Source organism: Eutrigla gurnardus, assembly GCF_963514095.1.
Source record: "Eutrigla gurnardus genome assembly, chromosome: 4".
Classification (NCBI taxonomy): Eukaryota; Metazoa; Chordata; class Actinopteri; order Perciformes; family Triglidae; genus Eutrigla; species Eutrigla gurnardus.
In genome coordinates, this window is record NC_139918.1 from 31,033,709 (window position 1) to 31,058,174 (window position 24,466).

At 45.8% G+C, this 24,466-nt stretch overlaps 4 protein-coding genes across 5 annotated transcripts; 3 read left to right on the plus strand and 1 right to left on the minus strand.

Annotated features, from left to right (window-relative positions):
• The first annotated feature begins 3,560 nt into the window (after positions 1 to 3,560).
• On the plus strand, positions 3,561 to 9,151 carry prss56 (serine protease 56). Its single transcript, XM_084007272.1, has 14 exons — positions 3,561 to 3,845; positions 4,943 to 5,101; positions 5,207 to 5,461; positions 5,566 to 5,755; positions 5,839 to 5,947; positions 6,062 to 6,218; positions 6,332 to 6,474; positions 6,559 to 6,718; positions 6,822 to 7,010; positions 7,125 to 7,316; positions 7,443 to 7,639; positions 7,760 to 8,330; positions 8,420 to 8,526; positions 8,610 to 9,151. The coding sequence occupies exons 1-14, from the start codon at positions 3,746 to 3,748 to the stop codon at positions 8,781 to 8,783; spliced, it is 2,703 nt and encodes a 900-aa protein (XP_083863398.1). The 5' UTR covers positions 3,561 to 3,745; the 3' UTR covers positions 8,784 to 9,151.
• Positions 9,152 to 10,406: 1,255 nt separating this feature from the next.
• chrng (cholinergic receptor, nicotinic, gamma) lies at positions 10,407 to 15,303 on the plus strand. Its single transcript, XM_084007756.1, has 12 exons — positions 10,407 to 10,512; positions 11,682 to 11,818; positions 11,897 to 11,941; positions 12,029 to 12,153; positions 12,428 to 12,583; positions 13,306 to 13,403; positions 13,496 to 13,696; positions 13,794 to 13,908; positions 14,003 to 14,117; positions 14,230 to 14,491; positions 14,581 to 14,714; positions 14,793 to 15,303. Exons 1-12 carry the CDS (start codon positions 10,449 to 10,451, stop codon positions 15,015 to 15,017), a joined length of 1,677 nt encoding a protein of 558 aa, XP_083863882.1. The 5' UTR covers positions 10,407 to 10,448; the 3' UTR covers positions 15,018 to 15,303.
• Positions 15,304 to 15,619: 316 nt separating this feature from the next.
• LOC311012937 (phospholipid scramblase 2) lies at positions 15,620 to 21,068 on the plus strand. The gene is made up of 8 exons (XM_084008773.1): positions 15,620 to 15,750; positions 16,940 to 17,285; positions 17,379 to 17,456; positions 17,563 to 17,755; positions 19,958 to 20,069; positions 20,137 to 20,236; positions 20,433 to 20,491; positions 20,695 to 21,068. The coding sequence occupies exons 1-8, from the start codon at positions 15,748 to 15,750 to the stop codon at positions 20,719 to 20,721; spliced, it is 918 nt and encodes a 305-aa protein (XP_083864899.1). The 5' UTR covers positions 15,620 to 15,747; the 3' UTR covers positions 20,722 to 21,068.
• eif4e2 (eukaryotic translation initiation factor 4E family member 2) lies at positions 20,892 to 24,421 on the minus strand. Of its 2 annotated transcripts, none has more exons than XM_084008774.1 (8): positions 24,289 to 24,421; positions 23,453 to 23,561; positions 23,210 to 23,344; positions 23,022 to 23,126; positions 22,760 to 22,912; positions 22,528 to 22,664; positions 22,040 to 22,115; positions 20,892 to 21,953 (listed from the first exon to the last, which is right to left on the minus strand). In XM_084008774.1, exons 1-7 carry the CDS (start codon positions 24,306 to 24,308, stop codon positions 22,067 to 22,069), a joined length of 708 nt encoding a protein of 235 aa, XP_083864900.1. In that variant the 5' UTR covers positions 24,309 to 24,421; the 3' UTR covers positions 20,892 to 21,953; positions 22,040 to 22,066. The 2 variants fall into 2 exon arrangements, with proteins under 2 accessions (XP_083864900.1, XP_083864901.1); XM_084008775.1 differs by having other exon boundaries at positions 22,524 to 22,664.
• Between the last annotated feature and the right edge of the window lie 45 nt (positions 24,422 to 24,466).

The following is a 24,466-nucleotide window of genomic DNA, read 5'->3' on the forward strand; positions in this document are numbered from 1 at the left end:
ACTTAATCATCATCATCATCGTCATCATCATCATCATCACCACTCCATTTAGATAAAGTGGATATTTCATTATTGAGCAGTTGGTGGTTAATGTGCATTTAATGGCAGTTAATGTGAGTGTTGAGGTCATAATAGATCTAATTAACAACATGTCTAACAATGACCCACTCCAGGCCGGTGCAGACGAGCTGCTTCTGCTTGACTATTGTCAGCGGGTTCAAGTGTCTGTCTGTTCCGACATGTTGGGAGCCTCTTCTCCGCTGCGTACCCCACTGACCTAGATTTACATTGTTTTCCGCCTGAGACAATGGGAGAAATGGTTTCATAACCGAACACAATACCTGGGTGTTATTCAACACGATTGTTGTGAAGGTTCTCATTGTGGTGTGATTTTGTGCTGAGCATTGTTTGTTTTCTTGTAACCTGCCCCAACAGCCAGCCAGCGAGCAGCCAGCGAGCAGCCAGTTCACATCACCGGAAAACACTGGTGACGGGGCGTCAAATACAAACACGCTTTTTTGCATGCAATCTTACTTTTTAAGTTAATTGTGTCACTAAAAAAAAGTGGACAAACTCATTCAGACATTTAAGTAAGTTGAGTTGGGCAAGAAAAACAGAATCACCTTGGGTATGACCGACTCATTCACTGATGGCTGATCGTCCAACGAGGCGAGGCCACTTTATCTGGAAAGTGTCTGTAAAACAAAGTACTTTATATAAGTCAAAGAAATACACACAGAAAAGCAATAAATAAATTAGAATAAAGTTATAAAATAAGATAAAAAGGTACAAGTACAAGTTTAAGTTATTGTCAATTAACAACAGGATTGAAAAATTGTATTTTAGTCCCATTTTTGCTACATAAGAAAACACTCAAAACAACCTTGTATCCTATGGAGGAGAGTGGAGGATGCATTGTGGAGTCTGGCAGCCTGAGGAAATGTGAATGTGGTGGTAGAGCTGGTCTGGGCGGCCAGACGGCAACAGGTGAACAGGGTGAACAGGTGAACAGGTGAACAGGCTGCGATGAGTGTTGTCTCATCACCGTCTGTAACAGATTCCTGAAGAAATACAGCCATTTTCCCAGCAGGATGTGTGATGATCAGGTTGTTTGTGCTGCTGATCCGCAGGAACGTGAAACTGTCCAATCAGGAAACCCCCTCCCGTTGTAAGAGGAGATGCCCAAAATTCTATGAAGGAAGTAAAAGCACAATAGAGAAATGTGTCAATCAAAGGGTTAATCTAGATTTTTATAGTTGACTAAAGTTGGACACATTAAAGATTGTCAGGTCGGTTCAGCAAAGCAGCTAAAAACAGCTTCTGATTGTGATGAGAGGGAATACCGAATATAAACTTCCACACGGTGTACCGGATCTTCATTCATGTTGCATGAGCATATAAGTACAGTCATAAAATCTAGGCCTTTTCTGATAAAACAAGTCATCACTTGATCACTAATGCATCACGTAAAAGTATAAACATAAATAACATTAAGCATGCACAACGAGTAGTTAATAGTTGCATGTGGCCCCCGAGAGAAGCAGGTTTGTGGCGATGGAGAGGAGCGAGGCCGAGCGCTCCGTGTTCGGTGAGGAGATGAAGGAAGAGCGAGCAGAAGGCAAATTAATCAAAGGACATCAAAGGCGGACGGACGGAGGGAGCGGAGGAATGAAAGAGTGCCGCCCGTTTGTCCCATGCCGTTCCCGCTCCGCTCCGCCTGAGCCTGCTCTCAGATCTCAGGGCCATTGTGCCGCACGGGTGCATGAAGGGGGCTGGGGCACAATGCACACACACACACACACACACACACACACACACACACACACACACACACACTAACAAAAGTCTGAAAGCACTTACTCAAACTTTTGCTTCTTAGCGTTACATATGAGGTTTTGGGGTTTTTCACAATAAAAGCATTTGAATCCCCCCGAGTTGACATGAACACACAGACACACACTCTCCAACACGTACTGTATGTTGTTGTCAGCTGAAACTCGGGGCTGGCTTGTGGCAGCGGTGGACGGCTCCTCTTTGATAATGCCCCGCCAGACTCAGCCGCCACTCTTTTTATCCTTCAGCCAGTTTGTCGGCTCAAAGTTGACTCCAATTTGCGCTCCTCGTTTGGGTTAGTGGTCGCCACAGACTCCTTTCTGTGCATGAAGACTGTCTGTTGTCTGTGAATGTACAGAACATTTTGTTTATATCAGTTTTATACTCGACTCACTCTCTGCAGAGATGTTTACAATCCAATGTGGTAGCATAATGAATTACATTATATACTGAAAGACATGATCTGGACTATGGAAGGTCATCCAGCACACAGCAACTGTTTTGCTTCAACTATAAAAAAGATTGCACAATGGCACCTTGCATGCACAAACGCTTTAAAATGTAAGGTTTGACTTTATCTCTCCTCCTGAATTCCATTTCTGTCAAATGTATTTGGTGAAGTTGATAAGAGGTCCTAGTTTTATTACGTTCTGCATCATTAAGAAGACACGTTTACCTCATTCACTGGGAGAACATAGAATGTTCTTGTCAGAGCTGTAGGAGGACAAAGAAGACGAGCTTCATTGTTTTCAGATACAAGGATTTAGAAACGTGTTTCACTTTTCTATAAAAACACTATAAATGTGTGTTAATTAATCAGAAGCATTCACTCCTTGAATCTTCCTGAATAAATAAACATGTCTGAAAGTCAGTATGTCCGTTTACCTCAAAAACAAATAAAAAGTTGACTGTCAAAGAACAACGTACATTTCTTCAATGAATCATTACATTTGGACTTTAAAAATAGTGTTAATTTGCCTTTTTTTTTTTTTTTACTGTATCTTTATGTAACAAAAGCAGAGTTCAGCAGAGAAAGACAAAAGTGATGTGAACTGACAATATTTTAATGGGGGGGATAAAAGACTGTAAGTGATCAATGGAGGCGGCGGCCAAGTGATGCCCGGGGGACGGCTTTGATGTGGGCATCCTCAGAGGGACGCCGGGGACAATGCCCTCTTTGAGGGGCATGCAGAATGGCAGACACTTCCCTCTCGCTCTCTCACACTCTGTCACTCAACCTCCCTCCATCTCCCTCTCCGCTCACGCTGCGACTCTTCGCTTCAGACGGCCGTCCACGTCCCGTTCCCTTCGACGTGGCTCTCCCCCGGTGTCACATCAGCCCATATCTTTATCTGCATAACTTTCTCCCTCTCCCCCCTCGCATTAATTAATTCAAAATAACACCCCCTTCGCTGCCGCCCAGCCAATCGCTCTGGCTTCCCCTCCTCCCCCCTCCCTATCGGCATCCCTCTTCCCCTCCCTCTCTCTTTTCATAGAACCAAACCTCTTTGTGATGTCCAGCCTTGGCAAGTTGCACCCGATTTGCTGTCACAGTCTTAATGAATTCATCTGTTTGTGTATTGGCCATGGGAGCATTTCTCCCTCCTCCCTCTCTCTCTCTTTCCTCTCTCCTCTCCCCCTCCTCCCTCTTACTGGTGTTCCCCTGGGGACTCTATATATACCAGGGACCACTCCAGGCACCTATTGTTCCTCTAAGTAAACTTACAGACAGATGCCCTGCACCACAGTGTGGGAGAGAGAGCCCAAAGAGTCAGGAGGAGGGAGACCGTTACGGAGCAACCAGGACCTGGAAACACATCCGGCAGCCCAGCATCCTCTCCAGCCGTTCTGTGCGTCTCGCCGCCTGTTTGCTTGTTGTCACCGTGGAGCGGCGGTCTGATGCTCTGACACCATGCTGCTGCTGACATCGCTGCTGCTCGTGGGACTCGACTGCCTGCTGGGGGCCCCGACAGGTCGGGAGGTCTACAGGATGCCTCAGAGTGCACTCAAAGGTATGGCAATAACATATTATACATATATATATATATCCTCAGAGGTGGAGCTGACTAATTAGAAATGACTTGAGTGTATACAGTCCATCAAAGTGTCCTGTAGACAAATACTTCTCTTTTTTATTTCATGGATCCTAGTTAGCAACCAGACACTGCCGATGCTGTGATGCTTCAAAAGCTTCTTTCTAGTCGAGTCAAGCCAACGAAACATCTGGTGATACTACCAATCCCAATGAGATACTATTAGTTTAATATGGGCGTCATACACATATCAGATATGTGTCTTCAGCCTGTGTGTGAGAGCTACAGCAGAGAAACTTAGATCCTGCAGTAAGGCACATGAGAGACCTCTGGCCTACTCCGGAGCACAGCAGAGCCTCCATACAAACGGCTGGTGATGGCGGTGTGTGTTTGGAGTGTTTAGAACAAGGGGACTCGGGTCCCGGCTGCCCCAGGGCTGCCTGCCCAAGCCCCTCGGGCCCGTCGCTGGCCGCCAGCTTCTGCCAGCTCAGCCCTGGCCTTCTAATTAAGTCTTCAATCAGCATTGTGTTGTTAGTGGCCTATCCTGTGATGTGGTGCGGCACAGAGGGGGGCTGCCGGGTCGGGCGGCACGATTGATGTGTGCCTGCAGAAGCCTCACCAGCGCGCTGAGCGTGAGCTAGCTTCCCTAACACGCTGCCAATGAGCTCAAAGAGCAGCATGAGAATGAAGGGGGCTACTCTCACACACACACACACACACACACGGGAAAACTGCACCAGTTTATACTTTAGCTTACATACACATCTTAACAACCTAAATGTCTGTATGTATTCGGCAAAAGTGTATGACTCTGAAAAGTAGAATCAGTAAATTATGCGTTACTGACAATATTTATTTCATACATTTTTAGAAGAAATAAAAGTATTTGTTACCAAGATGTATACCGACCAGTTGTGGCAATACCACAGTTTTGTCATTCCATTGTAATACAGTTTCTTGTCAGGAATTGGCCGTCATATACGACACAATTTATCAGCGTATCATGTTGACCAATATGTCGTGGCGGCTCCTTCTGTGTCCGTCTCACGTTTTTCTCTCTTTCCTCTTTGCTGCAGCTCTGTCTGATCGTGGCACCGTGGTTCTAGAGGCGGCCATGACAAGCGCCCTGTCGGCCCTCGAGCGTTCATCCTCAGAGAGGAGCCGGGCCGAAGCAGGCTGCCAGGGCTGTGCTCCCTGTCTGTTTCAGGACTGTGGACAGCTGTCTGGGTCCTGTTGTAAGTTCAATAAGACTCTTCCTGCCCTTTTCTTCCACGTGCAGTTGTGTCCCGTATCACCAATGAAGTGTTTCTTAGTCCATATCTCCCTTTGTTGCACGACAGCGTCTCCTGCCAATGCCCTATCGGAGCCCAGCTGTGATGTGATCAGTAAGGCCCAGAAGCTCCAGGATGAAGCGGAGCGTAGTTGGGCTCTGAGTCAGGCCTGTGCGTACTATCAGCATCGCTGCCCGCCCGGCGACCTGGACAAAGAGAGCTGCATCAGGATCATGGGCGAGAGCTGCAGCGCCCGCGTCCTCCAGTGCAGCCTGCTCAACACCATGCAGAACCTGGAACCGGCCACGCAGACGCACGCACAGGGTGAGGCCATCAGGCCATGCAGATCCTCTCTGTCAAGAGGCTCATTTGCAAAAGGTAGCGTTTGGTTCCAGTTTTTGACCACCCGTGTGTCTCTGTCCCAGCAGCAGTGTGTGGTCAGCGGTCATCCACAGCGCAAAACATCACCCAGCCTCGCTCGCGGATCGTGGGCGGCTCCCCGGCCCCTCCAGGTAGCTGGCCCTGGCTGGTCAACCTGCAGCTCGACGGGGGCCTGATGTGCGGAGGGGTCCTGGTGGACAGCTCCTGGGTGGTCACTGCTGCTCATTGTTTCGCTGGGTGAGTGTGCATCATTTTTTTATGCGACTACAAGGAGATCTTTGATTTTTTTTTAATCGTTTTCCTCTCTCTGACCTCTGCAGCAGTCGAAGTGAAAGCTACTGGACGGCCGTGGTGGGGGAGTTCGACATCACCAAGACCGACCCCGATGAGCAGGTTCTCAAAGTGAATCGCATCATCCCTCATCCTAAGGTAACGATCCGAGTATAGAGAGGCACAATGTAATATAATCTCACATCACACCTCCACTTATCAAACCAGTCTGTCATTCTTCAATTCATCCAATCAAACGTTCTCCCCCTGCAGTTCAATCCAAAGACATTCAACAATGACATCGCCCTGGTGGAGCTGACGTCCCCGGTGGTCCTGTCCAGCCGTGTCTCCCCGGTGTGTCTCCCCTCTGGCATGGAGCCCCCTACTGGCAGTGCATGTCTGGTGGCGGGCTGGGGCTCCCTCTATGAGGGTGAGTGGGAGAGAGTTTTCTGTGCACAAGCGGTTTGGTTTCCTGCTTGAGAGAATGTGTGCTGTCGTGAAAGCTGCAAGTCTAAATATTTAACCCTGCGTATTTTTCTCCAGACGGCCCGTCTGCTGACGTAGTGATGGAGGCCAAGGTGCCCCTGCTGCCTCAGAGCACCTGTAAGAGTGCCCTCGGCAAAGAACTGGTCACCAACACCATGCTGTGTGCCGGCTACCTCTCCGGAGGCATAGACTCCTGTCAGGTGAGCACGACAACATTCCTCTTTTCAGATCTTTCCACTCTTATTTGGGGATTCAGTGACTGAATGACTTTCTGTCAACTGCAGGGAGATTCAGGAGGCCCCCTGATCTACCAGGACCGGGTTTCAGGTCGGTTCCAGCTCTACGGGATTACCTCCTGGGGCGACGGCTGCGGGGAAAAGGGCAAGCCCGGAGTCTACACCCGGGTGTCTGCTTTCTCTGACTGGATTCAGGCTGAGATACTGAGTGAGTTTCCACCAAAGAAACGAAAATGTTCATAAGTCATCATACATCGAAATATTAAGATATTATCTGCAATACTACAATGTCCGCCTTTGATTTTTTTTAGAGTCATTTGGAAGCAGGGAGCCGACGTGTCCGGAGCTTCTAAAGACGACAGAAATGACGGAGGAGGAGCAGAGGTCGGAGTTCGGGTCTCTCTGTCGCTTCTACACCCTGACCTGCCCCCCCGGTCAGTCTGCCAGCACCTGCAGACGAATGGCCGAGGACAAGTGCCTCACCCGCTTTAAGAAATGTCGTGAGTGTGCTTATTATCATTAGAAAAGCTGATGAAGTTACTAATTATTATTCATGTTGCTTTGAGGGTATGCTGTCCACGTTTCTGATCTGTTGCTCCCCTTCTGTCTTCCAGAGTTGCGTTCGTTCCTACAAACCCTGCTGGACTTGCTCCAGAGGGCCGAGGACTACATCCGGGACAAAGTAGACCTGACCTTCTTCACCCAGACTCTGCCTCAGCTGGTGGAGCACATCTACAGCACAGCGTTCATCCACACCAGAGAGAAGAGGGACCTCGGCTTGAGCCACGGCCTCACACAGATTAAAGGTAGAGATTATGTTAATCCACCTTCTTTCCAAGTTTAACGTGTCCATCATTTACAACTGTCATTCTCAGGTGCTTTGTTACATATATGCAATAACATATGAACATTTTTTTTTTAATTCTTTGCAGGACAGCTAGGTGGAGCTGTGGTGCCAACAGAGCAGGGTCCTTCTCCGGTTGCCCCAGGCTTATTCAGAGAGGTGGGGCCCTCGGTGGACGACTGGGAGAGATACCTAAGAAACATGGCTGAGGACCTGGTTAAACACCCAGACACATCCACAGACATCTCCACTCCAGCAAGACTAGAGGCCAACCTCTTCTTACAGGTACGTTTCTAAAAATGTCCAAATACGGATGAGGATTCAACACATTATTTAAGCTTTGAAATATAAAAAAAAAACAGATTTCCTAGAATCATTCGCTCTATTTTTAAATGTCATCTCCAGACAGAGGACGCCTCAGTTCATCAGCTGCAGGGAGAATTTCAATCTGTCATCTCGGCTCTACGCTCCAAATTGGACTCCAGAGCTGCTCCTCCCATCCTGCACTTGGACCCGGTCTACCTTCAGGAGGATTCTCCCAACAGTCCCCCTTTAACTGCTTCTACCACGGGAGCACCAGTCCAGACTGGCCCCTCATCATCCTCCTCCTCCTCTTCTCAGGGACCCCAGGAGCCCTGGTCACTTATAACAGCCCTCATGAATGAAATCCAGAAATTAAGGACCCAAGATGAAATTGTTACAGATGATGCTTCCCAAACTGAAACCTCGTCCAATAGAGACGCTTCTCCTGATGTAGAATGGAGCGCCACGTCGGAGGATTTCAGTTTTGTTGAAAATGAAGAGAGAACGGAGTCAGGATCTTCGGCCCTCCCGTTTCCAACAGCTGCCGATCAGCTGGTCACCGTGGGAACCGAGACCGAGACGACCGCCGAGCCCAGACAAGCGATGAAGCCTTTAAGTCTTCACCGAAAATACAGGAGCCTTCTTCGCAAGAGGCAGATACCCAGCGGGAAAAGTATGTGCCACACCTCGTAAAAATACCATCACTGAGCAATCCATGTCATATTTGTTCATTTCTCATAAATGTTTTTATCGTCCCTGTAGTTTGTCCCGGAGTGAGAGAGTCCTCGCAGCAAGTCAGCCAAGTCAGAGACTCGTACAGCTGGGTCTTAAGCATCCCAAACAAGAACCTGCGCATGAGCTTCCAAGAGGTAAATCATCACTTTAGACGATCAAGAGAGGTTCAGAAAACAGGAACACTCCTCATTTACTAAGTTCTCTCTCTTCTGTTCAGGTGTTAGTGGATCTGAACTCCAAGAACGATCGAGGACTTTACCAGGCCCGAGTCAGAGCAGTGGTGGGAGGACGACCCTTGACCTTCTACAGTCTCGTCGGCCTCGAGAACGAGTCCTTCTACCGCAGCGTGCCACGGATCATCGCGTTGGCGCTGGAGGCCCTCAAGACTTAACTTCCTCATCACAGCGAGTGAGATGACGTGAAAAAAAGACACTCAGACAATGAGAGACGACGGCACAAAGACACTCGTTGGGACCAGAAAAGCCTCGTCGTGGGACGGAGAGACGCACAGAAACGAAAAGCACTCAAACTCTTCTTCTCCCTCCGTCTCCTGTGAAAAGCATTATTTTCTTTTCCCTATTTAAGAGCTCGACCTCGGCTCTAAATGAAAACACAAACGTGAATGTATGAACCCAGCTATCGCCGCCCACCACCCACAGGAGCTATTTTTTATGTGGCTGCAGCCTTGTCTACCTGACCAATCTGTATAAAATGATAAGTTATTCATATTGTCTTTTGCAAAGGTTGAGCCTCTTGTGAAGCACACAGACTGTATATATTATTCTTATTCTTACCATATTTATTTGTATAGAGAAAAGCATTTGTATTTTTGTAACAAAAAACAAACAAAAAACCTATATATGAATTAAAATTGTTAATGCTACGGCATGTTGTGTTGTAGTATCTGTAGTTATGTAATTTCAGATGTGTGATATTCAAATTAGCTGACAGTAATGCTGCTAATCCTGCAGCGGTTCTGCTGACACCCAAAGAGATAGGTGTCGATACCGATTGGTTCTTCTTGTGAGCCTGACTGACCTCACCCCCCCCCCCCCCCCCTCCGGGCCTTTAAGGGTAAGCTTTCCCATCACCACGGCAGCTGCCGAGGTGACCAGCACTTCCCACCACATCCCGTCTCCGCTCCTCGTTTCCAGGACGGGGCGACTGTAACGGGACACGGGACCCATCTGACCTTTAGAGCTTATTATTGTCCGTCATGAGTCCCGGCATGGCGAGTAAAGACAACTGGTGCTTTGAGGAAGTGACGCTCCAGACGAGCCAAGCTGCGTCTGCTGAGTGTTGACTTTTGTCGGCGGTGATGGAGGAACCTCACAACTAGCCTGTGGCCCGGTCCAAATACTGATATAAGAGAGACATGCAGGGAGACGAGTGGGACAGCTGAGTAAACACACACACTTCTGTTGCAACGCGTCAACCTGGTGTGTGTTTATGGCAGGAACACACACACACATCACAGAGGGTGTGCTGTAAATGGACCAGACTTATCACCTGTTCTCTTCTCCACTGTACTGCTTTTTTTAAACGCCCCTCTTTATCGCCTAATCGTTCCGTCTGGGATCTTTTTGTTGTAGAAAACGCATTTAACCGCGGCCGCTGGCAAACTTTTTTATAGATCGCAGTGTGTCCACGAATGTTATGTTGTTGTTGGGGGGGGGGGGGGGGGGGGGGGGGGTTGTCTGACTGACAACAGCCAGGTGCACTGAACACAATCGTGCTTTAGTGGTGTACGTTAAAACTGGAGGGCAGCCATGCACCGAGTACAATGCCTCAACGAGGTGTGTGTGTGTGTGTGTGTGTTGTGACAGCTGGCTATGCCGTACTGGAAATAAACTCTTGGATTTAACCCTAACAATCATCAACCCAACCCAACCCCCCCCCTCCCAACAACCCCCAATCATTCCTCTAAACCTCAACCCATCCCATCTTCCTACACTCACACACACACACTCACACACACACACACACACACACACACACACTGCCAGCAACTCCATCAAGTCCAGTCCAGACAGCAACGCGGCACCAACACACACTCATGGATTCTGCCCCTCCGCTCTCGCTGCCACTCTGCCTGAGTGTGTTTCTGATTTCTGCTGCAGGTAGGCTGATCGACCTGCTGCCACATTTGGGAGAGAAGCCATAAATGTCTCGTTTCCAGGGATTTGCATGGTGCGGTGTGAACTTGTGATGTCAGATTTACAGATGTATGTTGTATTGATTGCATTAAGGTACAACGAAATTCAAGAAGGCGTCTAATTCACACGCAGACAATTTGACTTATCCAAATGTAATAAGATGAATTTAAAGATACATGAACAACTTGCTTTCTTTATTATTCACTGGGCTTCTCACATTCAAACCATATGTGGTGTCATTACAAAGGTTGCAGTACAGCATAACAAACTGTGACAGACTTCATTCATAGAGCTGAACCACACACTTCATACTGTGTGTGTTCTCTACTGCACACTCCATTGTTTGTCTGTGGTTGGTAAGTTTGCCAAACTCACCTAACCGGCGTTCTGTTTGCTGTCTACACTTCATACACTTTAATTACCCAAAAAGAAAGCTTCTTCTTTATTTCTGTCCTAATGTGATGTTCTAACAAATGTGCTACTAAATACTAAACCACGATCTTGATTTTAAAAAGTCATCTACTCTCATGACCATTAATATTACTACACAGTGTATGTTGGGGGACTCAGAAGAGGCAGATTAACAAATAATGGTCAGAATTGAAGCAGCAGAAGTTCAGATATCCTGACTTTAACATCAAAAACTACGGATCCTATATTTTCCCAACTGAATAGTATAAAAATAAAGAGGCTCAGGCTGGCTTGTTTTAAAGGGAGGTTGTTTAAACTGGTGCCCCCTAAATGTCTTTTGAAGTTCACACGTCCAGTTTTTAATGCTGTTTTTTTGTTAATATAACAAACAACTATTAGCTATGTAAAGATATCGAGGAGTCACGTCTACCTGCATAGAGAGAAGTCGCTCTCCCTCTGTGTGTGTTGTTATTCCAGCGTCTCCTTGCTTTGTTGACATTACCGAGACACCCACGGGTGCTTTAAGTGCACGGCCATCAAAAAAGCTACCAATCTCATGTCATGCACCTTTAACAACACCTCCAAGCCTTTGGAAAGTTCCAAAGCCACCAGAGACATTCAACAACTGTTTTCTCAGTTTTCTGAATAGTACAACTATAGTATAACTGTCACTATTTGAGTCTCTCATGTCTTCTTGCCCGACCTGTGTGGTCTGCATGCAGCATCAGCAGTCAACCTCGAAGGGGAACTTTTCAAGGACTTGATGAGAGGCTACAACAAGAACATCCGGCCCATGGAGAACAGTGGTGACATCACGCAGGTCGACATCAAGATGACGCTCACCAACCTCATCTCTCTGGTGAGTGGAGTTCAGTGTGGTACCGGTGGCTGCTCAGGCCTGCTAGTTCACATCCTCAACTTCACCATCTCTCCTTAGAATGAAAAGGAGGAGGCTCTGACAACAAGCGTCTGGATAGAACTGGTAACCTCCCACACACCTCGCCTGCTGGATTTCTCTTTGTTTTTAGTTGCTTTGCAATAATGCCAGACACACTCTTTCTGTGTGTAGCAATGGTGTGACTACAGGCTCAGATGGGACCAGCCGCCCAGGTCAGCTCTGTACGGGAACATCACCTCGGAGCTCCGGGTCCCCTCCAAGAGCATCTGGCTTCCAGACGTCATACTGGAGAACAAGTGTGTGCCGCAGCCTTCACATTTACACAATACAACTGCCATGTAGAATAATTACAAGACTAGATGGTCATAAAGGCTCTGTGTAGCTTACAACAGATAAATGAAAGCAACAAAAATGTTTAGCACTCGACAGACGGTTGCTTTCTTTTTTTCCACTGAGATGAAAACCTGATTTTGAGAGCAGTTTGTTGTAAATGACACTAAATCAAAAGTTGGATTCATTTTTAAGAGATTTGTACAAACTCCAGTATAAAATCTGCTCTAACCTGCACAGTGTGGACGGACAATTCGAGGTGGCACTTTACTGCAATGCTCTGGTGTCTCCCAACGGCTGTGTGTACTGGCTGCCTCCTGCCATCTACCGCAGTGCTTGTGCCATCACTGTCAACTACTTCCCCTTTGACTGGCAGAACTGCACCATGGTCTTCCGGTGAGTAGGGACCGGGTCGTTTGGGGTTTGAAGACTGGCCAGTGGGCAGTATACATGAAGTTATATTATGTCATATCACTAAGTTCACTCTATTAAGGAGATAAAGTGCTTAAATTATGCCGTATTCTTTAAAGATCTGCTGTCATTTTTATGTATTTTTTATTGAATTGATCCCTGAAGGGAAATTCACATGTCACGGCAGCACAGAGACAGCCTGAGAGGTAAGGCTGAGGGCAAAGAGAAATAACTCTTTGAAGCATAATGGAGGACATGAAAGTAAAATGCTTGCTACAGATATCATTTATACAGATTTATTTTCTTATTTAAGAATAAATATCGTCATATTCACAGAGCTGTGGCCTCCAATGACAGAGCGGTCATGCCCTCAATAGTTTCTGGATTTTTTTTTAATATGACAGTTTTATCTTAAATATTAAATCAGATTTAATACGGGGGTCTAGTCCTTCTTAACATGTAATACATTGGCAGTATAGGTATTACATGTTAGTCTTTAAAAATAATTGAATTGATTAATTAATAAAAGCAGGGGAAGGTAGGTTCACTCTGAAAATCTGGACTCTCGACCTTCAATTCACATGTTCACATCAGGTCTCTTTGTCTTTTAATAGAATCCAGAGTCCAAACCAGGAACAATGACTGTCTTGTAAAAGTGAATAGATGGCTGTGTTTTTGGTGGTGATAAGTCTTCTCCCTGTGATCAGCTCCCAGACCTACAGTGCCAACGAGATCAAACTGCTTCTCAAAGAGGAGGACAACCACACGTTGGAGTGGGTGGACATTGACCCGGAGGCTTTTACAGGTATAGGTACATCTGAATGAGAGATGTGGAACAATTGTTCAAAGTAAAATCTCGTAGCAAAGCGTCCATCTGCAATCTAATTGTGTCGTTAGAAAATGGAGAGTGGGCCATCAAACACAGGCCGGCGAAGAAGGTGATCAACACTCAGTACACCAAGGATGAGCTGGAGTACCAGGAGGTGGTCTTCTTCCTCATCATCCAGAGGAAGCCTCTCTTCTACATCATCAACATCATCGCTCCCTGTGTGCTCTTCTCCTCCCTCGGCCTTCTCGTCTACTTCTTGCCAGCCAAAGGTCTTTTCTTAGATTGTCACACCTCCACATTTCTAGTGAATATCTGTTTTCGTCAACATAAAACATCACCACTGACTGATTCTTGCTTTTCTTGCAGCGGGTGGTCAAAAGTGCACCATGTCTGTTGCCACTCTTCTGGGCCAGACTGTGTTCCTCTTCCTCATCGCCAAGAAGGTTCCAGAGACTTCGAGGGCAGTGCCTCTTATTGGAAAGTAAGCTTGTGTGATTTTGGTTCGGAGTTTGGGTTTGACTACAGCTGACCCAAAGAGAGAAAAAAGATTTGACTCCTGAAACTTTGACTTGCAGGTATTTGATGTTTGTGATGTCAGTGACCACCACGGTGGTGATGAACTGTGTGATCGTCCTCAACGTTTCCCTGAGAACCCCAAACACTCACATAATGACAGACAAAGTCCGAAAGGTGAGACTGTGGCAAGGACCCTTCTGATTTCCATTCAGAAGTTACTGAATGAACGAAGTAAACATGGGTTTATTTACCACCGGATCACCTTCTGACCCTGTGACCCCTTCAGATCCTCCTGAACATCCTGCCTCGGCTGCTGAGGATGCAGATACGACCCTGGACACCAAACGCCGACAACTCTTCAGAAACTGGACGCGGAGGAACTCCGGACGGGAACGGTGTGTTCCTGGTGCCCTGCCGCCGCCGCCGCAGCTCCATGAGCCTCATCACCAAGGCGGAGGAATACGTCATGAAAACAGCCCGCTCCGAACTCATGTTTGCCAGACTCAAAGACAGAAACGGACTGATGAAATCAGTATTAGAGAAGCTGCGTAAGGCTGTGAAGGAGTTTGCAGGTTAAAGTGCAGATGAAGGTATGTGTTCCCCTTCATCATGGATATCTGGTGTGTTTTGCACACAGGTGACGGGCTGGACGGGGGTTCAGCTGAGCAGCTCAGTGCCAGCCTGGCAAAGGCCTCTCCACAGCTGAAGCAGTGTGTGTCCTCCTGCAAACACATTGCTGAGACTGCAAGGCAGCACAACAACTTCCAGAATGTAAGAACATTTTTACATTTGCTCGTTTTCTTGGTTTACAACGTCATTGATTATCTCCCATTTTTTCTTCCCACCCAGGAGAACGAAGAGTGGTTCCTGGTCGCCCGGGTGATCGACAGGGTCTGCTTTATCGTCATGGTGTCGGTGTTTTTTATTGGAACGATTGGGATCTTCCTGATGGGCCATTTCAACCAGCCTCCCTCATTGCCTTTCCTTGGGGATCCCAGGAAGTACCTCCCTCCACTAGACAACCTCACTGATCTGACGGAGAATGAGATAGCCGGACTAAACTTCCTGGGGTGAACCGAAGAAGAAAAATCTCCAGATTTTATCCCTAAAGTGGGAAACCGACAGGGTCTGTCAGTGATCTTTCAGTGATCGGTGCACGGACAGAGTGGGGTCTGTGGACTATCGCAGCGTTTTAGTCAAACGAGTTCTTGGTGATAAAAGATCCACTGCACAGCTGTGTGGACGCCACGCTTGATCTGCAGCAATGCATGCTGGTATCAGGATGTGACCGATCGCTGAATACTTTTCTCATGAAATGCAGTGTAAGAAAAAAAGAGCATGTTCCTTCGCTCTGAATAAAACTCAAGGCCATCATGACAGACAGCATGAGACGTGTTGATCACACACGGTGAACAGCCAAGTGAATGATTTCTATCAATAAAAGTACAACTGTAATCTTATGACGCCTCGCTTTCAGACATTTCTTAATCCAGTGTTTGACACCCTTTTTTTTGGAGGTACATACAGAGCAGTGACACCCTCCAGACCCCCCTCCACCTCTGGAAGCAGGATTTCAATTACATGGCTGAGTGGTGCCTTTCTAAACCAACAAAAGACAGATCCGGCTGGTTGAGATGGAAACGGAGTCAGGGGGCGACACAGAGCCGGGTAACGGGTCACACAAACACACAGAGGTGGTGAGACGGGCTTGTGGTCCGCCCCTCCAGATAATGATGACTCTTGGTCTCTTCCTTCTCAAACATAAGATCATCAGAGTCTGTAGGTACCTGGAGGTCGGTCGCAGATGGTACGTAAGACACTTTTCATGCTCTTTTATGCCATTTTCTGTCTTGATTTGAAAAGAGTAAAATACTGTAGAAGATGTTGTACTCGGGAATCACTGTCTATATGCAGGACATGAGGTGGGGCTCCTTTATGGTCCTTTGTTGTGGAGGAATATACTGTTCAGTGTTGCATGCAGCTGCAGAATGTGTGTGATGTGAATAAATAAAGAGGCTCAGGCTGGCTTGTTTTAAAGGGAGGTTGTTTAAACTGGTGCCAGATAACTGTCTGACTGTGCTGTGAGGAACTGTGTGTGGTCAGGCAAAAGCTGGATTTCTTGAACCTTGCCTAATTCAAGACTCAGACTAAATTGTAATTCATTTAATAGCAAAAACACAAAGTTTCTGGATTTCCATTTACAAAACACAATACTACTGCTATATAAAATGATGCATACGTTTCTTTAATAGCTCTTTTTAAATCAGGTCCTAGTTTCACAGTAGCTCTCAATCACTTGTAAGTAGGCTTAACACTTAAAATGATTGTTATATTTCATTATTTATTATTTTTTTCCACCCTGTGTTGCTAGAATAATTTACATCATATATCATAAATGTTCCATCTTCCCCTTTATTATTATTGTGTTGTACATTATTTTGTCTAAGGTATGGTAAGAGTTAATTCCACGATTGCTGCTGTGATGAGAGTAAAGTCAGGCCATTGTAGTAAATACATTTAGCTGCTGTTCAAGCAAACAGACTTTATTCAGAGACAGAATGCTAAACGGTGGACTTGCATTTCTACAATATAATCTTGGATTTGCATCTTGAGTATTTGCATCGGACAGCCTATCATCGGCCTTCCATGTCAAAAGCTCCACCCTTTGGATTCATTGTGATACTGCACACATCCTGAAGACATTGGCCTTCGATGCAGACATTTTCTTCATATAAACCCAGAAGTTATGGGTTTCTTTGAATGGGGACATGTATGGAGGGTTTATTGAAAACAATTCACAACGGCCAATTATGATAATTAGGAAATAATACTTCTAGTGACATGTTGATTACATTTTAAATGGCCAATTTGAAGATTCTGCCTTAACATGCCTCTACTAAAACGTCTTCGCTTCATTCTTAGTCTGTTACGAACTCACTCCGGTCTCAACGCGCCTGTGGAACACGATGACAGTTCAACTGTCTTTGTATTTTCAGTTTTACAGCATGTCAGCGGTGACCAATCAGCCTCTCCCCTTTGGTCAACTGGAGCGAGAGAATCACATCCAGATGATCCTGAGAACTTTTCAGAACCGCTGTGGGCCGTCATGTGAGCGTCACACTCACTCCCCTGGACCCAAACGCCACCTGTGGGAATCTGAGGAGCAGCTGTCAGATCTGGTTCCTGGGGGGAAGATGGAGGTCTGCGACACGCATCCACCGAGGAAGGTGAGCAGGCCAGCAGTGGAGGAGCAGTGGCCTGGAGCTGCAGCAGGATCACATTTTATGTCTGTCCTGGAAACAGTCAGCCAAATACACATCACTGCCCGACCAGAGCTGCAAGGTGAGTGTAGGAGGGACTACTTTTGCATACTACGTGTGTAATGATGCAGAGATTTGTCTGTTTGCCCAGAATAATGCTTAGTCTTCTTTGTAGGTCCACAATGTGTTCCGAGGAGGATCTACAGCATCGCCGCTGGAGGCAGCAGGTCACAGTTATTTGTGGCTGTGGAAGGTACTGTTCAACTGAGAACATGCACCTCATTCAAATACAAAGTGACTTGCGATGTTTTTTCCCCCAATGTATTCTCAGTCTCTCCCTGATCTCTTCCTCCTGGCAGAGAGTTCTTGTGTGTGCCTCCAGTGTTGCGGTCCAGCTCGGGCATGTTCCTTGCAGGGCTATGACCGCCAGGGAGGGCAGGTGTTTTATTTTGAAAGGCCCCTCAGGGTGGACGCCTGCTGCCTCGGCTGCTGCCTGATGGAGATGAGGGCCTACACACCTCAAAAACATCTCATTGGCACCATATGTCAGAGGTACATTTACACAAGTACCCTGCTTAAGTAAAATGTGGAGGTACTTGTACACTATGGAGTAGGCCTATTCTATTTTGTGCAATTTTATACTTCTTAATTCTATATTTTACTCTTTATTTACATGTAAAAACACTAGATATTTTTTTATAAAATGTGCTACATTGTTATAGATCTATGATCTACTTCCACATTCATGCATATAATAATAATAATAATAATAATAATAATAATAATAATCCAACAATATAATTTGTTGTTTTTTGTACTTAAGTATATAACGTGAGTTCTTCTTTCCCTACTGGATATGTACTTGCCATACCCTAATCATGATTAATTATTTTCAGTGAGATATACAAATATTTAATGATCATCAATAAATAAAACGAGCTATGGAAACTGAAACTACTTTTAGAATCTGGAGTAGAATAAAACATCACCAAAGCAGACAACGACATGAACATGCAGCCGGGGTTACGTTATGCCGTCACTTTATGTAGATAATAAAATAACAATAGAGACTTGGGTTGCATCAAGAGGGCAACTACCATCCAACCACAGCGCCATTACGTCCCGCCCTTCACAATAAAAGCACACATCCACTGCTTCCCTGATGGGACTGAACGTGCATTTGTACGTTTCATGAGGCAAACTCAACAAATTAGCTCACATAAACAATATCAACTCCACCGCGTCTGAAGCCATAAACACTTTGCAGCAAACGAGAGACAAGTAGCGCGCGCACGCAACCACCTGTCTGATGACGTTTTCACCGGCAGAGTGCAGGTGTGTTGTTGTACTCACCTGTTCCACTGTCAAAGACGAACCGTCTCTGTGCCCAGTCCCAGTCCGCTCACATCAGTCTAGTCCAATGAGGTGCTAGCATCACATCCGGGACTCGAAGTCTCAAACCGTTGAATGCAGACGTCACCGCTGGAGGCTCCACCACGATGTTAGCATTCGGCATGCTAGCTGCTGTTCGTGGGTGCTAGGCGACACGCCCACAAGGTGAACTAGAAGTTACCTGGATGTAGCTCCAGAGCCCTCCATCAGGCGGCGCTATTGGTTTACCCTCCGAGACACATTTACGTTTACATTTAGGGCATTTAGCAGACGCTTTTATCCACGGCGACTTACAATAAGTACATTTGGCGGAAGAAAGTGCAAAAGTATATCGCCATCAGTACAGTTAGGACACCACTTCGGTAAAAAGTGGTGAAAAATATAATTTTAATCGTCGCCCAATCGAGCGGAGGAAGGAATCTAGTGAAGGTTTCTCATGCGCTGCAGCCCCAAGCCGCACCACCAGGGGAGCTGCTGCGGGCATCATCCCAAGGAGTGACCACAACCATGGGGTTAGCCACCATTGGTGGATGGCTCACTGTTGTCTCAGTGTTTGGGTAGCCATCTTTAGCTGGAGCTGCAGGGTTCCTCACGATGCATATTAACAACACATTGTTTTTTATGGACAGAGATGTAGCTGTTTTTTATTTTTTAAATTAAATCAGGGTGTTTTTCTCATTTGACCTTTTGACCCCCCCACTATTAGAATACTGTACTAGCAATCTTAATACTTTACATTCTCAGACTGTACAACACGTCACGTGAGCCTTTTTCCATGTCACTCCCGGCCTCTGGACCACCCTGAACCATCGTAGAAACCCGTCTGTAAATAGCAGAGCTTTTCCTGTCCCACCCTGCTGGGATGCAGGCTAAACCTGGGAGACTTCATGCACAAAACAGCTGCTCGCGCAGAGACACGCCGACAGAACGGCCTTCCTAATGGGAATGTTGGCTAATGGGAGGAATGGCATCACCAAGTCTCTTGTAGTCATTTGGCCTCCATCTGACTCCAGGGTTAGCCAGGGTGCCTTTGTGTGTCAGATTTAGAGTTTTTGAAGAAGCAACACTCACACACACAATTAAGTTTTCACCAATTAATGCTGACCTGGCATCAGAGATCTACTAGGAATAAATATTCTTTCAGTTGTGCCCCGAATAAAGCGTGCCCCAGTTTAAACTCTTGCGACACCAAGCAAACAATGGTTTTGGTGCTGCAGAATCATGACAGCTGAAAATGTGATCAACCAAGCATCAAGGCGTGTGTGAAGTGCTGGCCAGTGTATCTGCCAGGTTGCTTATTGCACAATTATGTAAGGAGATGTGTTAAGTTGCTGTGTGTCGGGCCGACTGTGTGTTTGTCAGGTGGAGCGTGTTCACGCCTCTCCTGGAAGTGTGTGGTTCAGAAGGAGCGTCGACCATCAGAATCCAGGGCTCCTGCTGTCCGTACCGCTGCTGCTCCAACCAGCAATTCAAGGTAGGAACATCGAAGAATACTGCAGAATAAAACATGTTTCTACAAAACAGTATTTTTTTTCACCCAGATCGTCTCCAACATCGGTGAGAAAATCGGTACAATATGGAAGAAATGGCCTGGCTTCAATGACGAACGTAACATGGACCACGAATATTTTGGGTTGGAGGGTGAGTTGTGTCTCAGGAAATATGATTTTTAATTCCTCATGAAGCGGCTCCAAACTTCTCCTGTCACGTCAAAAGTTGAATTTAATTCAAATAACAATCATTCTCATCTAGCCTTCTCATTGGCTTCTCTTCTGCAAATTAAAATGAGCAATTAATAATGATAATAATAATGAATTTTTATTTTAATCTCTTCCAGTGCCACTGCATATGGATTCACACACCAAAGTGCTGCTGCTGGCAGCCACTTTCTTGTTGGTAAGTATATGATTATCCTTGTGCTCTTGTTCCTGTATTTTATAGCTGCTGGTTTACTGGCATATAAATGAGACATTGCTAATGTTTTATTAATACCTGTGTTTTTCATGCTATGTCACATCTAAATGTCTGCTTTGAAAAAGGCCGATATAATGATATACTCTCCCTGATCGAATCACCTGTTTTCCCTCTTTTCTCAACAGAATTACATGTTCTTTGAAATGAGCTGATCAATGAAAAGGATCAATCAAGATTAAAACTGTGATCGTTCAAAGTGGTCCAAGACAATGAGGCGCACCAGACGAATCAGTTCATGGTCCAAGACTATTCATTGGATCATCATTGAATCCTATTTGGAAGACGGTTGAAATTTATGACAGAAAATGACACGGAACCAGCGTTAGCAGCAGATGCATATTTGACATTTATTGCTATAATCCATCAGGTGTACATTCAACAGTGTTTTTTTCACTTTTGACACACACACCTGCACCCATCATCACACCACCAAACATTGGCAGCATTACAGTTTTTCAACAAACTATAAGCGCTTTCTTGACACGATTCCAAAAAAATGCTCCCGAGGAATTGATAAAAACTGTAAGGGACCCTGACCGTGATTCAGGTATATACAGCTTTGTATGTTTGGACATTAAAGCAGAGCCCATCCTGTGGATTCTTTCAAGGCGGGATAAAGACAAAACAGACAGAAGGGAGAACTGGTTCGGGTCGGGCTCGAGGCCAGGCACAGTGATTTAGGCAGCTTGGCAGTCCATTCTTAAGATGCCAGTTATACAAACTTCTGCCCAACACAGGATGGTCCTCATCCTTTGGGATTCAACTTCCAGGTCAAAGATGGAGAATCATTGCCGATTCACTTAAGTGATCTTTGAAGTGGACTGTATTTACAAATATATCGTACACAACAATAGTAATCATTCTAGTTTGAAATGACCAGAAGAATTGTAGTTAAAATACAGCACTGTAATAAAATAACATCTACCTGCAACCCTGTTTGAGTCCCAATAAAACAGATTATCACAGATTAATTTTGAAACAGCAAGTGTGATGTTATGTTAAGCAAAAAAAAACTAAAAAAAAAAAAATCAGATCTAGTATTATAACAGATTGGTTTTGTTGTAGTTTGTCAAGTACACTTTTGTTAACGACCAGATCAGCAAACACCAGTCCCATGGCCTCCCTCTGGTGGCAAGTTCACAGATGTTACAACTTGCATTAAAAAATACAATAGAATTGCAGGCTTCGTTCTTCTCTGGTTGATTAAAAATAACGCATATTTCTCTCTTCGGCTTGGTTCAGTGTTCTGTTTGAATTTGACACAAAAAAAGGAACGCTGTTCTTGCCTTTGTTCCTGACTTTTGCTCTGTCTTCATTTACACAGTGCCATGTAGAGGTATCCTTCCCTGGACTTGTCATCCCCCAGCATATCACATACACACGCCTGCATACCACAAACAGAGAAACACCATTAGCATCAGACAAAACACACCAGAGAAAGACTATTTCTAATGTAGGAACAATTCTTACTCTTTTAGAGGTCGTCTGTGTGGGAAGCTAACGTCCGCCACTAGCAGTCACCAGTCCATGGAAGTCTTCCCATGCTCTGTAAACAAAGGATGCAGCACATCATCATTCAAAATAAACAGCCTTGGTTAAAAATATATTTTATTTTTTGAGCTAAGAATGTTGTAATGAAAGCATTTAACCAGAAAATGCACATTTGCCAAAGAAAGGTATATCAATAAATAGCACTGCAACTAACACCTTTATTGGTGGAAAAGGAACATTTTCGAACATAAATGTTTCTTTATGTCAGAAAATTGTGAAAAATTATAATTTTCCTAGAGCCCAAAATGACATCTTGAATTTTCCCAAAAACATTTGCAGTCGTTTATATCCACAGCAATACAGTTGGTGTAATCCCTCCAGAACTGTGACAAAATGTAACATTTGTGAGCATGCATACATGTATGTGTGTGAGAGAGAAAAATAATTAAACGATTAGACATACATACTTAATGCTGTCTGTGTGAGTCTTGTACTCCATGATGGTGTTGGGAGGCAGGTTGAGGACTCTGCGCAGGGTGTCTCTGATGCGGGCAGTGGTCGCCTGGTCACTCGCTGTTTTGTTCCAGATGGAGATGATGTCCTCCTGCAGGAAAGGAACAGACGAGGCATATCTGAGTATACTGAATTAGGCAGGGTGTGACTAGGTAAAGAGAGTGTGTGCGTCTGTTTGTGGTTTACCTGGAAACGTACTGACACCACAGCCCCACAGATCTCCTCTCCTACCATGAACTGCTCCCCAAGCATGGCCAGGATCAGGTTCTCCCAGCACCGAGATGCCAGGCCTTTCCTCAGTCGGATAATCCACTTCCCACCCATCTTATTGGCATCATCCTAAAAACAACACAGACAGGTTTCAGAGTCGGCTCGTCGTCTATAAAACCAAATAGATTTCAATGTATTACAAGAAATGGTCTTAATTGTCCGAGATCTCAGTTCCCACCTCCCACATGGGTTTAATGCCGTCCTTAAAGAGGTGGAAGTCACTATGGCCCGTCAGGTCACCTGGCCGGATCATGTGACTATAGAAACGCCAGAACTGCTCCACCTTGGGAAGGACAGCAAATGTTTACATCAACATGATTCAGAAAAAGGCACTCTCATCTAATGGGATCATGAGGAGCAACCCACCGAGGCGAAGGTGCCAATCTGTTTAATGTTCTGCTCGTAGCTCTGAGTACTGGCTGGTCTCCCTGGGGTGCGTCTGGAGTACCAGAAGGAGTAGTTGTACTGAAGAGGATGCTCTCCTGCGCCTGGCACCACCATCTGCAGAACACAATTAAGGTACTGAGCCATGCATTTAACCTCGACACACACACACACACACACACACACACACACACACACACACACGGTATTGTTTAATAGCCTGACCTTTCTCCTGGTGTTCTGTTCCTTGTCCTCGTCTTCAGTTTTTTCCTTTTCACCGTCTTTCGGTGAGCCTTGGTCCTGGTCGTGGTCTCCACTGTCATCATCTTTCAGACTGGGTTTGATGGAAACACAGGCAGCAAAACGAAAACGTAATGTGAACCACGGGGGACAGTTGTGTCTAAACAACTATAAGTAAATAAGTTGACAGGTGTCACGTCGACGTGGTGGTCACTTTGGAGGCGGAAGTTTGTAGTGCAGTCCAACTGCGTTATAGTGACAGGTATTTCCGATATGCAATGCGACCTCATTGATATAAATAGGGTAGCCACAATTTAAGAAACACTGCAAAAATGTAGACTGTTTAAGGTTCACACGTACACATGTGTAATTAAACGTATCTGCCCGTGAATATCCCACAACATATGTTTAGCTATCTGCCCGTACTTTGAGGCCACGCGAGCCTTAGTTTGAACCGACACAGCGCACACCTTCCGCCGCCTCTCTACTACTACCACACCGAGGCTTCCGGGCCTGTCCGCCTTCCGCCAGGCTAAGCTACAGCTAACAACACAACACATTCTCCATTATAATACGAATACTACCTAATGTCTGTCGCCAGTTCCCTTCGTTTTAAACGCACCCGTGTTTGTGGACCTCGTTCCCGTGTGGCTTTACAACCGTAACGTTACAGAGGATGCAGGAACAAGCAATAAAGCTGACACACCTCTCTTTTTACACGCAACAGCTTTCATTAACGATGTGCTCCCCCGTGGATCTGCAGGAACGACGGGGGGGGGGACACTCTGGCAGACAATCCACAGAAACGTTTCATTACTCACGCGTCAAATTTGTTGTTCATTATTTTCTAGGTAGAAGCCTTTCGGAGTCCGACCACAGCCTCCTGAATTCCGCAGGAACGGCGGCGCGCACAGCAGATGCACGTGTACGCGCACGCAGTGTGTTGAACGTGCTGATGAGCATGGGTTGACACAGCTTCCTCAGTTTTTTTGACATGTA

Excerpts from the sequence above, each read along its gene's own strand:
- prss56 (XM_084007272.1), top strand. The coding sequence starts at position 3,746 with ATGCTGCTGCTGACATCGCTGCTGCTCGTGGGACTCGACTGCCTGCTG. Across the intron at positions 6,719-6,821 it reads GATTCAGGCTGAGATACTGA|AGTCATTTGGAAGCAGGGAG; the intron begins GTGAGTTTCCAC and ends GATTTTTTTTAG. Across the intron at positions 7,011-7,124 it reads CACCCGCTTTAAGAAATGTC|AGTTGCGTTCGTTCCTACAA; the intron begins GTGAGTGTGCTT and ends TCTGTCTTCCAG.
- chrng (XM_084007756.1), top strand. The coding sequence starts at position 10,449 with ATGGATTCTGCCCCTCCGCTCTCGCTGCCACTCTGCCTGAGTGTGTTT. Across the intron at positions 11,942-12,028 it reads CAAGCGTCTGGATAGAACTG|CAATGGTGTGACTACAGGCT; the intron begins GTAACCTCCCAC and ends TTCTGTGTGTAG. Across the intron at positions 12,154-12,427 it reads GACGTCATACTGGAGAACAA|TGTGGACGGACAATTCGAGG; the intron begins GTGTGTGCCGCA and ends TAACCTGCACAG.
- LOC311012937 (XM_084008773.1), top strand. Across the intron at positions 17,286-17,378 it reads TGCCCGACCAGAGCTGCAAG|GTCCACAATGTGTTCCGAGG; the intron begins GTGAGTGTAGGA and ends TCTTCTTTGTAG. Across the intron at positions 20,492-20,694 it reads TGGCAGCCACTTTCTTGTTG|AATTACATGTTCTTTGAAAT; the intron begins GTAAGTATATGA and ends TTTTCTCAACAG.
- eif4e2 (XM_084008774.1), bottom strand. The coding sequence starts at position 24,308 with ATGAACAACAAATTTGACGC. Across the intron at positions 23,127-23,209 it reads AGATTGGCACCTTCGCCTCG|GTGGAGCAGTTCTGGCGTTT; the intron begins GTGGGTTGCTCC and ends GTCCTTCCCAAG. Across the intron at positions 22,665-22,759 it reads TGGTGTCAGTACGTTTCCAG|GAGGACATCATCTCCATCTG; the intron begins GTAAACCACAAA and ends CCTTTCCTGCAG.